Raw genomic sequence first — 12,155 nt, 5'->3', positions numbered from 1 at the left:
ATTGATCTTAACTAATGCAACAAGATATACAACATCTATTAGTACCGTGACATGCTTGAATTTGGTTACACAACGGAATTTCTTATAGCAATAATTCGGTGAGGGCTTCTCTCAAAAGTTTGAGCACAAAAAAGATTACACATGATATCGCAAACCTAAAAAACAATGATAAAAACAAAAACAAAAACAACAAAAACAAACAAACTCTTAAAAGAGAGAGGTGTGTGGCTACCAAACCATTTTCAAGGTTGGCCCCTCGAATCTCTCTTGCACAAAATTTACGTGTGCTAAACTAATCTGGAAATTGAAATTACATGTTGGTTTTCCAAGAATTTAAACTATTTCGGTTTTCTCTTTTCCACAAAAATAGCATTATAATATATCCCCAATTCATTAAAGTCCAAAATTTGCAATTTGCTTTCCAATTTAATTAGTTGGAATTGTTCCATCACATGCCCTACTAATTATATCACACAATACAAAACTAAGAGCTAATAAATTATTAGCCGAAATAATAGAAAATATGATGCTAACTAATTAATTATGAAAACGCACACTCATCTACAATGACCTCGCTCGATATTATTCTATTTTCAAATACAAAACCAAACAATTACCATACTGCCCTCTCTCACTCACACACACACAACATATAAACAAGGCCATCTAATCTATTTATCTATCCATTCTTGCAAAAGACATTTCTCAACCAACTCCAAATGGATCTTCTCCCCATTCGAAAAGCCCGAAATGTGAAGAGAAGAACAAAGATAATTTGGATAGCAACAGCAGCAACCATATTAATAATACTAGTGGCCGCAATCAGTCAACACTCCTCTCCGCCACAAAAAAGCCCATCAACGAACAATAATCCTCCGGCGCAGGATATCAAGATAGTCAACAGCCACGAAGAATGCGATATCTTCACCGGCGATTGGATCCCGAATCAGGAGGCTCCGTACTACACCAACAAGACGTGCTGGGCTATCCATGACCACCAAAACTGCATGAAATACGGACGCCCCGATTCCGACTTCATGAAGTGGCGCTGGAAGCCCGACGCCTGCGATTTGCCGCTGTTCAACCCCTACCAGTTCCTCGATATCGTCCGGGGCAAGTCCTTGGCCTTCGTCGGAGATTCCGTTGGGAGGAATCAGATGCAGTCCATGATCTGCCTCTTGTCCCGGGTATGCTACTATCACACCCGCACTCACACTCATCTCCTTTATTTTTTGCTTCAAATATTAATCAATCTTAACATACCAAAATTATTTCTATCATCAAAGCTCTCAGGTTTGAGTCCATTGTGATTTGTTAATAAAAAAAATGAATATAGATCTAAATACTAGACCATTCTCGCTAATACTTACTACATTGACATATATTTTAAGGAGAGCTGAAAAGAAACTATTGTTTATTTTTTCTTTTTGGCAGTTTTGAGTTTTAGGTAACCTGTTATTCTATAGTTCAAAATTTTTTAAATATGCTAATGGAGTTAGATTACCTAAGGTGGACAACGGTGATCTTTTGACCCCATAATGGTCTCTATCGTTTGATTTAGTTGGTAAATTTTGGGAAATTATTGGCATCATTATTAGAAGTTGCAATCATCCTATAATTAGACAGCTAAGATCAATTATTTGAGGGAATTAAAGTTGAAAAGACTGTACATATATCCACTTCTTTTCAATAGTTTCGTATATCTCCCTTAACTGTTTTATTTAATACTCCTACGAAATTATATTACACAAAGATAATAAGAGCATCCACAACCGTGCTCTTGCCAGCGGCACGGTTGTGGGCCCGGGCGGTACTATTCATGCCTGCTCTCTGGCAAGAGCACAACACCCACAACTGTGCTCTTCCGCAAGGACGAGCACAATTAATATAAAATTCAATTACACAAAAACATTTCCATAATATTAAAATTCATTTAAAACCCACAATAAATATTACAAATGACAAATAAAATTAAACATTGCATAATTAAAATCCTAAAAATTAAAAATTACATAATTAAAATCCTAAAAATTAAAAATTACATAATTAAAATCCTAAAAATTAAAAATGACACTACTCGTTGCCGAATTTCGCCCACATGTGGTTGATAGTTTGTATGAGAATTATGAATGAGAGATGAATGAGAGATGATTTGATGTGATAAATGGATGATGAATGTGTGTATTTATAGATGATTTTGGGGAAAAAAAAAATAAAAAAAAATCAAAAAAATTCAGAAAAAACGGGAAAAAAACGGCCATATTTTTGGGATTTGGAAAATATTTTTTTTTTATTTTTTAGCATTATTTATAATTAAATACCGATTTAAAAATAAAAAAATAAAAAAAAGTTTAAACACAACGGCTATGCCGTTGACGAATGGGAGCGCGCCACGTGTGCGTCCGCTGGCACGGACGTGCTCGATACATCGAGCAGCGCCGTGCCAGCGGCGCGGCTGCAGCGGCGGCGGTCCTGCGCCTTGCCAACGGCGCGGACGGCGGTGGCGTCTTTCGCCACCGCTGCGGATGCTCTAATGTTCTTCTTCATGGTTTACTATCGTAATATACTAATATAGACAACTTAATTAATCTAAGTAGTTAGTGATCAAAAGAAATTTTTTCTCGAATTCATTCAATAACATATTAATAGTAATATTAAAGTAATCACATAGTGATCCGAAACTAATCGAATCAAAAGTAATCAATTGTTGTACTTACAATATATCATCAGGCATGAAACATTGTGCGGTGAAGTCAGACAATTTGGTTGTGTACGGCATCATTGATGATTTTTTTTTCCATTAAAACCATTTATTATTCCTTTTCTTTGTTATTTCGGGCGGATGTCTTTTCTAGTGTAAATGTTGGTTAATTTTCCGGGAATAGATAAAAATGGATTTTAAGATAATAAAAGGGAATCCAATCTTAAAAACATCTCCAGCTCTGCAATGGAAATTATTTAATTGGATTTTTTCCGGATTTTGAAGATCAAGTTTTATTTTTAATTAAAATTCCAACTCCCGACACCCACATGAACAACTGTAGTGCTATCCCACTTTGGTGTTTTCTTCTCCAGTATATATATTTGTTTGAAAATGACACACCTGTCCCTACAATATATGTATAAGGTATATTTGTTTCAAAATCTTCTCTCTCTCTCTCTAATAAAATTTTTAAATTTTAGATATATTATTGCTATCTTATATAAGTGGTGGTCAAAATTTAAAATAAGTAAGGATATTATAGGTATGTAAAATTTGTAAGAATACATATTTTTATAACAATAATAATATAGAAATACAGTATGTAACTGTAAAGAGGAACAGTGCATGTGCCTTGGCGTGGTTTAATTTGTCTCGAATAGATCAAGTGTATAAAATCTATATAGGCCAAAAGAAAAGACTATAGAATATGCTGCAGCGTCACCACATTATTTTCTTGTTCCCAATATTAGTCAATATCAATCGTATTCTATCTATTGCATTCTTTGTTTTATTTTATATTTTATCTATTAAACTCTCGCATATGAGTCCACTGCACGTAGAGATTATGATCATATGGTTTTCTTTATTTTAGTCATTGATTTTCGTCATTCTAAAAGTAATTTTTATTAACTGTTTGAATCCTTGTCAATGTGTAACTTTTTATTTACATAAACGAATCTCTCTTTTCTGCCTTTCTGCTTTCTACGCATCTTCTTGTAAAGTTAGTTTTAATTGCTTCCTTTCTAATAAAATAAAATAAAGTTGGTTTTGGTTATATTAGAAAAATGAAATCCGAGTGTTAAATATTCAAATTTTATATAGGGATGACATGAACTTTGAGTTATTTTTTAATTTGGTGGTTATGACTGTCATGGTGCGTGGTGGGGTGTTTCTATTTAGTAATTTACTTAAAAATTGCCTCAAACTTTTAAGTAGCGTCATGCTAACTAGATAGACGAGTTATTTATCTTATCAAATTAACCTTAATGTCCAATTATATAGGTCGGTAGTCTAACCAGATAAATTATTTATCTTATCAAATTAACCTTGTGTTCAATTATATAGGTCTGTTGGCCTAATGATAAATTGATTAATATTCGAAACACAAGTTGACATGTTGACTTTGACGACTAGGTCGAGTACCCGATCGACGTCTCCCCGACGGCCGACGAGCATTTCAAGCATTGGAAGTACGTGAGCTACAACTTTACAATGTCGTATTTCTGGTCGCCGTTCCTCGTCCGCTCCGCTGAGAGGGACGCCGACGGCCCGACCCACACGGGCCTCTTCAACCTTTACCTCGACGAGTTCGACGAGTCGTGGACCACTCAAATCCACAACTTCGACTACCTCATCATCAACGCCGGCCACTGGTTCACCCGCACCGCCGTCTACTACGAGCGCCGCCGCATCGTCGGCTGCCGTTACTGCCAGCTCCCCAACGTCACCGACTTCCCAACCACCTACGGCCACCGTCGCGCCTTCCGGACGGCCTTCCGGGCCCTTGAAAATTTCAAGGGCGTGACTGTTACGATTACACTCGTAACAAACACTCGAGGAATACGTCGGAGGCGGTGGTTCGTTCGCGGAGAGTATTCCTCCGTCGAGCAGCCACAATTCCTTCAACTAGGGTTTGTAGGCGGCGCAAGAAAATAAAGGAAAACAATGAAATAAGGAAAATTCTGCTTGATTGATTGATTCTCAATTTTACAGAATCCCTATTTATAATAATCTATGGACCCTAGGTTTGGTTCGACTCTACGTTCCGGGAAAGAACCAACAAGAAAACCCGCAACGGAGCTTATAGATACGCTCGACTCAAATAATAATTGTTCGCACAAAAATATTAAAAGAAACAATACGTAAAACAATAAAGCATTAAAATCTAATAAGAGATATAATCTCCATATCTATCCGGACGTCGCGTAAGACGCTTCGGCCGACCCTTCTCCTGATCCTTCTCGCTCCTTTCTTCGTCCTCCGAATCTTCCACGAGCTCCTCTTCTTCGTCTTGGCCAGATTCCCCGCCTTCTTCCTGATGTTCCTCGTCATGTGTTGGCATGTCGACGGTAATGGGTTCAACACTCGTATCATTTCCCCCCCCCGATAAAAGACTCCTTGTCCTCAAGGAGGTGAGGAAACCTTTTTGCGATGTAGTCATATGGCTCCCAGGTAGGTGGCACCGAACCATCACTCGACCAACTTATCAACGCCTGCTCAACTGGCTTACCACCGTGCAACGCAAGTCGCCTGTTCAACAATTTCAGCGGCCTCAATGCCGGCCTGCTGCCCATGAACTCTTGTGGTAACTCTCCACACGGAGTCGCCACCCCTCCTTCCACAAACTTCTTTAAGAGACTTACATGAAAGACATCATGAATACGAGCTGCCGAGGGTAACTCGAGACGGTATGCGACGGGGCCGACCCTTTCGGTGACAACAAACGGGCCATAGTATCGTCGTCCTAGCTTCGCCGAGAGGGGTTTCGCCACAGAGTGTTGGCGGTATTGCTGCAATTTCAAAAGAACTTTATCACCGACCTCGAAACTTACCTCACGGCGATGGCGATTGGCAGTGTCTCGCATCCTTTGCTGAGATTGTTCCAGATTATGGCGCAAATCCACTAGGAGTGCTCCCCGTTGACGAATCAGGTCAGCCACGGAGGGTGGAGTGGACGGCGACGGCGGTGCTGCGACCAAGGGTGGTGGCTGTCGTCCATACAGAGCGTGGAACGGGGAGGTGCCCAATCCCTCATGGTGAAAGCAATTTAAAGCAAGCTCTGCCCAAGGTAAAAAATTTGCCCATTTTGATGGCCTATCCGCCACAAAGGCCCGAAGATATTGCTCCAATCCACGATTTCTGACCTCTGTCTGGCCGTCCGATTGAGGATGATACGCCGTTGAAAAATGTAACTTCGTACCACTCAAGGTGAGCATATGCTCCCAAATGTCGCTCAAGAAAATAGGGTCACGATCGGACACCAATGTCTTGGGAAACCCATGGTGCTTGACCACGGTGTCAATGAATAAGCGAGCCACTCGCAAGGCATCAAATCGGGTTGGCAGGGCCGCGAAATGAGCATACTTGGATAAACGATCCACAACGACCATAATGGTAGAATATCCCTTAGATAGGGGTAGTGCGACGATGAAATCCATAGACACGTCCTCCCAAACCTGTGTTGGAATAGGCAAGGGTTGCAATAGCCCTGCCGGCCTCTGTGTAGAATATTTTGTGGTTTGGCACTCCATGCAGGAAGCCACAAAAACACGGACGTCCTTGGACATTCGTGGCCAGAAAAAGGACGTCCTTAGCCGGCGTAGGGTGCGGTCGAATCCCGGATGGCCCGCCTGGGGGGTGCTATGGTGCTCATAGATTAATGCCTCTCTGAAGGGAGACTGGTCACTGACATATATCCGGCGTCCCTCATAAATCAGGCCATCATGGAAAGACAAGGAAGTAGATGTCGTTCCGTTGTCGATATCTGACTTTAACTTCACCAAGTCGACCGCCGACTTTGTTTCCTCCCTCAACAATTCAATTAGATCCGGGATGGGGTGCGCAAGAGCAGTCAGCAAGGCCGCATCCGTATCCGGTTCCTCATCACGTCTCGACAAAGCATCTGCCACTCGATTAGCCGCGCCCGTCTTATATTCTATCGTGAATTTATAGCCCATAAGCTTTCGAACATAGAGGTGTTGTTCTGGCGTCTGAATTACTTGTTGAAGAAGATCTTTCAAGCTACGCTGGTCGCTACGAATTACAAATTCTCGGCCCAATAAGTACTGCCGCCACTTCTGCACCGCCTCAACTATCGCGTATAATTCCTTGTGATACGTTGATGCGCTGCGACGTCTTGGACCCAGCTTCTTGCTGAAGAATGCAAGTGGGTGGCCATCCTGCATCAAAACGGCTCCAATGCCGAAATCACAGGCATCCGTCTCCAAGTAAAATGTTCGCGAAAAATCCGGGAGGCGCAAAACCGGGGCTTCGGTCATGGCCAGCTTAAGCGCCTCAAAACTCCTCTTCGCTGCCTCGGTCCAATAGAAAGCATCCTTTTTCAATAAATCGGTCAACGGGGATGCGATCACCGCGTATCGTGCGACAAAACGCCGATAATAGCCAGTTAGGCCGAGGAATCCACGTAGCTGCTTCACTGTTGTCGGCGTCGGCCAAGCCACCATAGCTTCTATTTTTGCTGGATCTGCTTTGAGTGACCCTTCTGTTATCAAATGGCCGAGGTAGTCGACCGTGGTGCGGCAGAAAGAGCACTTAGACAGCTTCACATAGAATTTGTGCTGGTGTAAAATGGAGAGAACCACTTTCAAGTGTTCACAATGAATCTCCAACGTGGGGCTGTAGACTAAGATGTCGTCGAAGAATACGATGACGGACTTCCTCAGGAGAGGGCGAAAGATGCAGTTCATTGCAGATTGGAACGTGGAGGGGGCATTGGTGAGGCCAAACGGCATAACTAGGAACTCAAAGTGGCCGTCGTGGGTCCGAAATGCCGTTTTATAAACATCCGACTCACTCATTCTAATTTGGTGGTATCCTGAGCGAAGATCCAGCTTCGTGAAGAAACGCGCTGCTCCCAATTCATCGAATAACTCGTCGGCAGTCGGAATGGGAAAATGATCGGGCACAGTTGCTTTATTCAACGCCCTATAGTCGATGCAGAACCTAAAAGTCCCATCTTTTTTTCTGACTAAGAGGACCGGTGAAGAAAAAGAGCTGTGGCTTCTCTGTATGACCCCCTGATCCAACATCTCCTGGACTTGCCGTTCAATCTCATTCTTCTGGAAATAAGGATAACGATAAGGCCGGACATTGACAGGCTTAGCATCCGGTAGCAGGTGGATTCGGTGGTCAAACTGACGTGCGGGAGGCAAGCCGACGGGCAGCGAGAAAACTGAAGAGTGGGCTAGTAGTACTGCTCGAATCTGGTCTGGCAGATCTGGCGGGAAGTCCGGGTGTTCAGCACTAGGCGTAGTCGTCGACTCCGAGGTGAGCGGGAGCAATTCGTACAACTCAAATAACGATGCGTGGGACATGAGCGCAGCAAGTGAGTTCATGGATATCCGTCTGGGATTCGGAGCCATGCCTTGAAGTACCACCAATTCATCTCCCATATAGAATTCCATAGACTTTTTTACGAAATCTGTGGTGACTCGTCCCAAGGACTCCAGCCATTCCATGCCAAGGATTACATCAGGTCCGTGAACAGGCAAAATGTGGAGGTCGACAGGAAATGATGTTCCCTGCATCACCAATGGCGTGCTTCTGCTCATGTGAGTGCAAAGTATTGATTCGCCGTTGCCCACGTAGACTCGAAATGGCTTTATCGCCGTCAGAGGTAAGCGAAGTTTCTCGGCTATGCGTGGGTGTAGAAAATCATGAGAACTCCCGGTATCCACCAGAACCGAAACCTGAGCCGCTTGAATTGTTCCTGACAAGGTTAGTGACTTAGATCGGCGCCGTCCACCCAGAGAATGTAGGTGTGAAAGATCGGCGGCGATCACCTCGTCCGGACAGCCATCATCTTCACCATTGCGGCAGTCGTCCCCCTCGTCGTCGTCGTCGCCCATATAGGCTAGGAATTTGTGTTTGCAGACGTGTCCAGGGACCCACTTCTCATCGCAATACCAGCACAACCCCTTCTTCGAGCGGTCTGCCTTTTCTGTCGACGTCAGCCTGATGATGGGAAGTTTGGACATGTCAGGGCCACGATTGGGTCGAATGGGGATAGCCGGCGATGCCTGGCTCCCGGTCTGATATTGGCTAGATGGCGTGTTTCTGTCGCGGGGTCGCCACTGCCTGTTTTGAGGGGCTGCGGTGTTGTTACCGAATTCCGGCCGGCAGGCCGATATCTGTAGGGCTAGGGCGAAAGCCGCGGCCAGTGAGCGGGGGCGATGCAACAACATTTCTTCCTGCAACGGTTGCCTCAACCCGGCCACATACAATTCAAGCAACACATGATCAGGTACCCCAACAATTTTGTTTTGAATTTTCTCAAAAGCTAACTGATAATCGGAGACAGTACCTGATTGGCGAAGCTGTGCAAGAAGACCGACGTAGCTCTTGTAGCAGTCCGGGTCGAATCGACGGCGCACATCATCGAGGAATTCATACCACGTAACCTGCTCGTGACTTGAGCAATAGTTCCAAATCCAATCTGCAACATTTGGTTCAAAGAGCATCACCACATAGTGTAGGCGATGCGACTCCGGTGTGCCGACATGGTCGAAGTAGTATTGCACACTTCGGATCCAATTGTTCGCGTCTGAGCCGTCGAAACGCGGTGGTTCCATTCGCACCTTGGAAGAATGTTGATCCTGACCGGGCTGGCCGAACTGCTGTCTCATATTTGGTGGGCCCCAACAGGAATAAGGATTGATCAATTGAGGCCGTGGAAGAGGTGTATGGGCCGCCGTGTGCAACCCTAGAGTGTCATGAAGCCACGGATTGACCACCGGCTGGATGTGTTGTGCCACCGAGGAATCGGCGAATCCGATAGGCGCCGAGGAAAACGGAGTCCCCAAAGTCTGTGGTGGAAAGGTCCCAGGCGTCGAAGCAGCCGGGATGGAGTGTGGAAACGAATGAAGCTGCTGTCCCAAGGGGTGAGGAGGCCATGTCAACGAGCGAACCCACGCGTTCGACGTCGGGGGTGCGACATGAGGCGACGCAAGCGAAGCGGCGATCTGGGGTTGCGGCAGAGAGCAACCGATCGGAATGGAGACCATTGTAGAAAACGGCGGCGCCGGCGGAGGCCGTGGCGGCCCGAGCGGATCGTTGAGGCGACGATCATTATCATCCATCCTGGATTCCAATCTATTCACGGCGGCTGAAATCCGCTCCACTTGTGTGAACAGAGCCGTCGTCGTGGTGGATGGATCACTGATTGCCGTTGAAGCGGTGTGGGGAGGGTAGAGCGGGCGAGACGTCGCTGGCAAGGGCTCCAGTCCGCATATTGTTAGTGCCGACGTAGCGATCATCGCTTCCGTGCGGCTCAATCCGGATTGAGACATCACGATCTGAGTTCGAAAATGGAAGCACCAATTGTTACGATTACACTCGTAACAAACACTCGAGGAATACGTCGGAGGCGGTGGTTCGTTCGCGGAGAGTATTCCTCCGTCGAGCAGCCACAATTCCTTCAACTAGGGTTTGTAGGCGGCGCAAGAAAATAAAGGAAAACAATGAAATAAGGAAAATTCTGCTTGATTGATTGATTCTCAATTTTACAGAATCCCTATTTATAATAATCTATGGACCCTAGGTTTGGTTCGACTCTACGTTCCGGGAAAGAACCAACAAGAAAACCCGCAACGGAGCTTATAGATACGCTCGACTCAAATAATAATTGTTCGCACAAAAATATTAAAAGAAACAATACGTAAAACAATAAAGCATTAAAATCTAATAAGAGATATAATCTCCATATCTATCCGGACGTCGCGTAAGACGCTTCGGCCGACCCTTCTCCTGATCCTTCTCGCTCCTTTCTTCGTCCTCCGAATCTTCCACGAGCTCCTCTTCTTCGTCTTGGCCAGATTCCCCGCCTTCTTCCTGATGTTCCTCGTCATGTGTTGGCATGTCGACGGTAATGGGTTCAACACTCGTATCAGTGACGCTCATGCGGACGTTCGCGCCGTCGCATTTCGAGGGGGGCGATTGGAACGCCGGCGGCGACTGCGTGCGGAGGCGGCCGGTGGGGAGCAACGGGACGGTGTTGGACGGGCAGACGTTGGATATGTATATGACACAAGTGGAGGAGTTTCGGGCGGCGGAGAGGAGAGGGAATAGGAGGATGAGAGTGATGGATGCGACACAGATGATGCTGCTGAGGCCCGATGGGCACCCGAGTAGGTACGGGCATTGGCCCGATGAGAAGGTCGTGTTATATAATGACTGTGTGCATTGGTGCTTGCCTGGCCCAATTGATTCATGGGCCGATGTTTTGCATCATATGTTGAAGATGGAGGCCCGAAGATGGTATCAGGAGCAGAAGAAGAGAATGCAGTAGTTGTAGTACTACTACCTTTTTTCTTCTTGGGTGTCTTGATTGTTTTTAGACATATTTGTAATGCATTGAGTTTATCGATTTACATGTAATTAAAAGGAAGTCTCATCTATTATTTTAAATACCAATTTAAATTCCACATAATCTTTAGATTTAAGTAAATTTAATAAATAATTGATACAAATGATAGTTCAAATGCCTCATAATGAAAAATAGCCAAATGATTCCACAATCCATATTACTATTAACTTGTAGTGTCGAATTCGAAAATTGCACAACTTAACAACAATGATTTACCCGTTGAATACTCTCCCGAGCATAATTTTTCCTTCTTAGCTTCATAATTAATGCTTTTAGTTTCAAATGTGCTCCAAATAGCTGCTAACATTACATGTATAAAACAATCCTAATAGGTGGTGTTCGGTTTCCAAGATAAAATAATACTAAGATACAATCTAGGATTGAGTTGTGAGATTATTTTAGTCATAGAGGGTTATTTATGACTAATTATCTCATGATTATTCATCTAGGATTGAGTTGTAGGGTTGAATCTCATGAACCAAACACACTACAAATTTAATCTCGGATACAATCTTGCAAACCGAACGCCCGATTCTAGACAAATGAATCAGGAATTATTTCAAAACATGAATTACATGTGTCAAATGAATCAGGAATTAGGGCATCCACAATGGTGACCTATCTCTGGAGCCCATCTCAGAGCCTATCTCCATTTTTTCCTGCCACGTCAGCAGGCTCATCTCATAGTCTATCTCCTTGCAATGAGAGCCCATCTCATAGTCTATCTCAGAGCCCATCTCATTTCCACATCATCATTATTTTTATATATTTCACTTGTAATTGTTGGTGTAAATTAAAAACAACGTAATATACGACAAAAAATAAATTCATTGAAAACAAAATAAAATATAAATAAAACATCCTACATTAAAAAAACAAAAAAAAAACAAGATAAAGATAGATAAAATTGAAATTCACATCACCATGGAGAGAACTAAAATTGAAATTGAGATTGGAAATTGATGAATATGAATGGATGGAGAATGAAGTATATGTAGGGGATTAAAAATTGAATTAAATTTTTAAAAAAAAATAAAAATTGGGGTATCGGCTGAGGCTAATCATCGG

General features: G+C 43.7%; 1 protein-coding gene across 1 annotated transcript; it reads left to right on the top strand.

The window, feature by feature from the left end:
• Window positions 1-646: 646 nt before the first annotated feature.
• Window positions 647-11,128, top strand: LOC121742359 (protein trichome birefringence-like 19). The gene is made up of 3 exons (XM_042135477.1): window positions 647-1,187; window positions 4,118-4,504; window positions 10,611-11,128. Exons 1-3 carry the CDS (start codon window positions 720-722, stop codon window positions 11,007-11,009), a joined length of 1,254 nt encoding a protein of 417 aa, XP_041991411.1. The 5' UTR covers window positions 647-719; the 3' UTR covers window positions 11,010-11,128.
• The last annotated feature ends 1,027 nt before the right edge of the window (window positions 11,129-12,155 follow it).

Source organism: Salvia splendens, chromosome 7 (genome assembly GCF_004379255.2).
Source record: "Salvia splendens isolate huo1 chromosome 7, SspV2, whole genome shotgun sequence".
Classification (NCBI taxonomy): domain Eukaryota; kingdom Viridiplantae; phylum Streptophyta; class Magnoliopsida; order Lamiales; family Lamiaceae; genus Salvia; species Salvia splendens.
The sequence above is the reverse complement of the archived record's forward strand: the minus strand, read 5'-3'. Positions and strand labels throughout refer to the sequence as shown.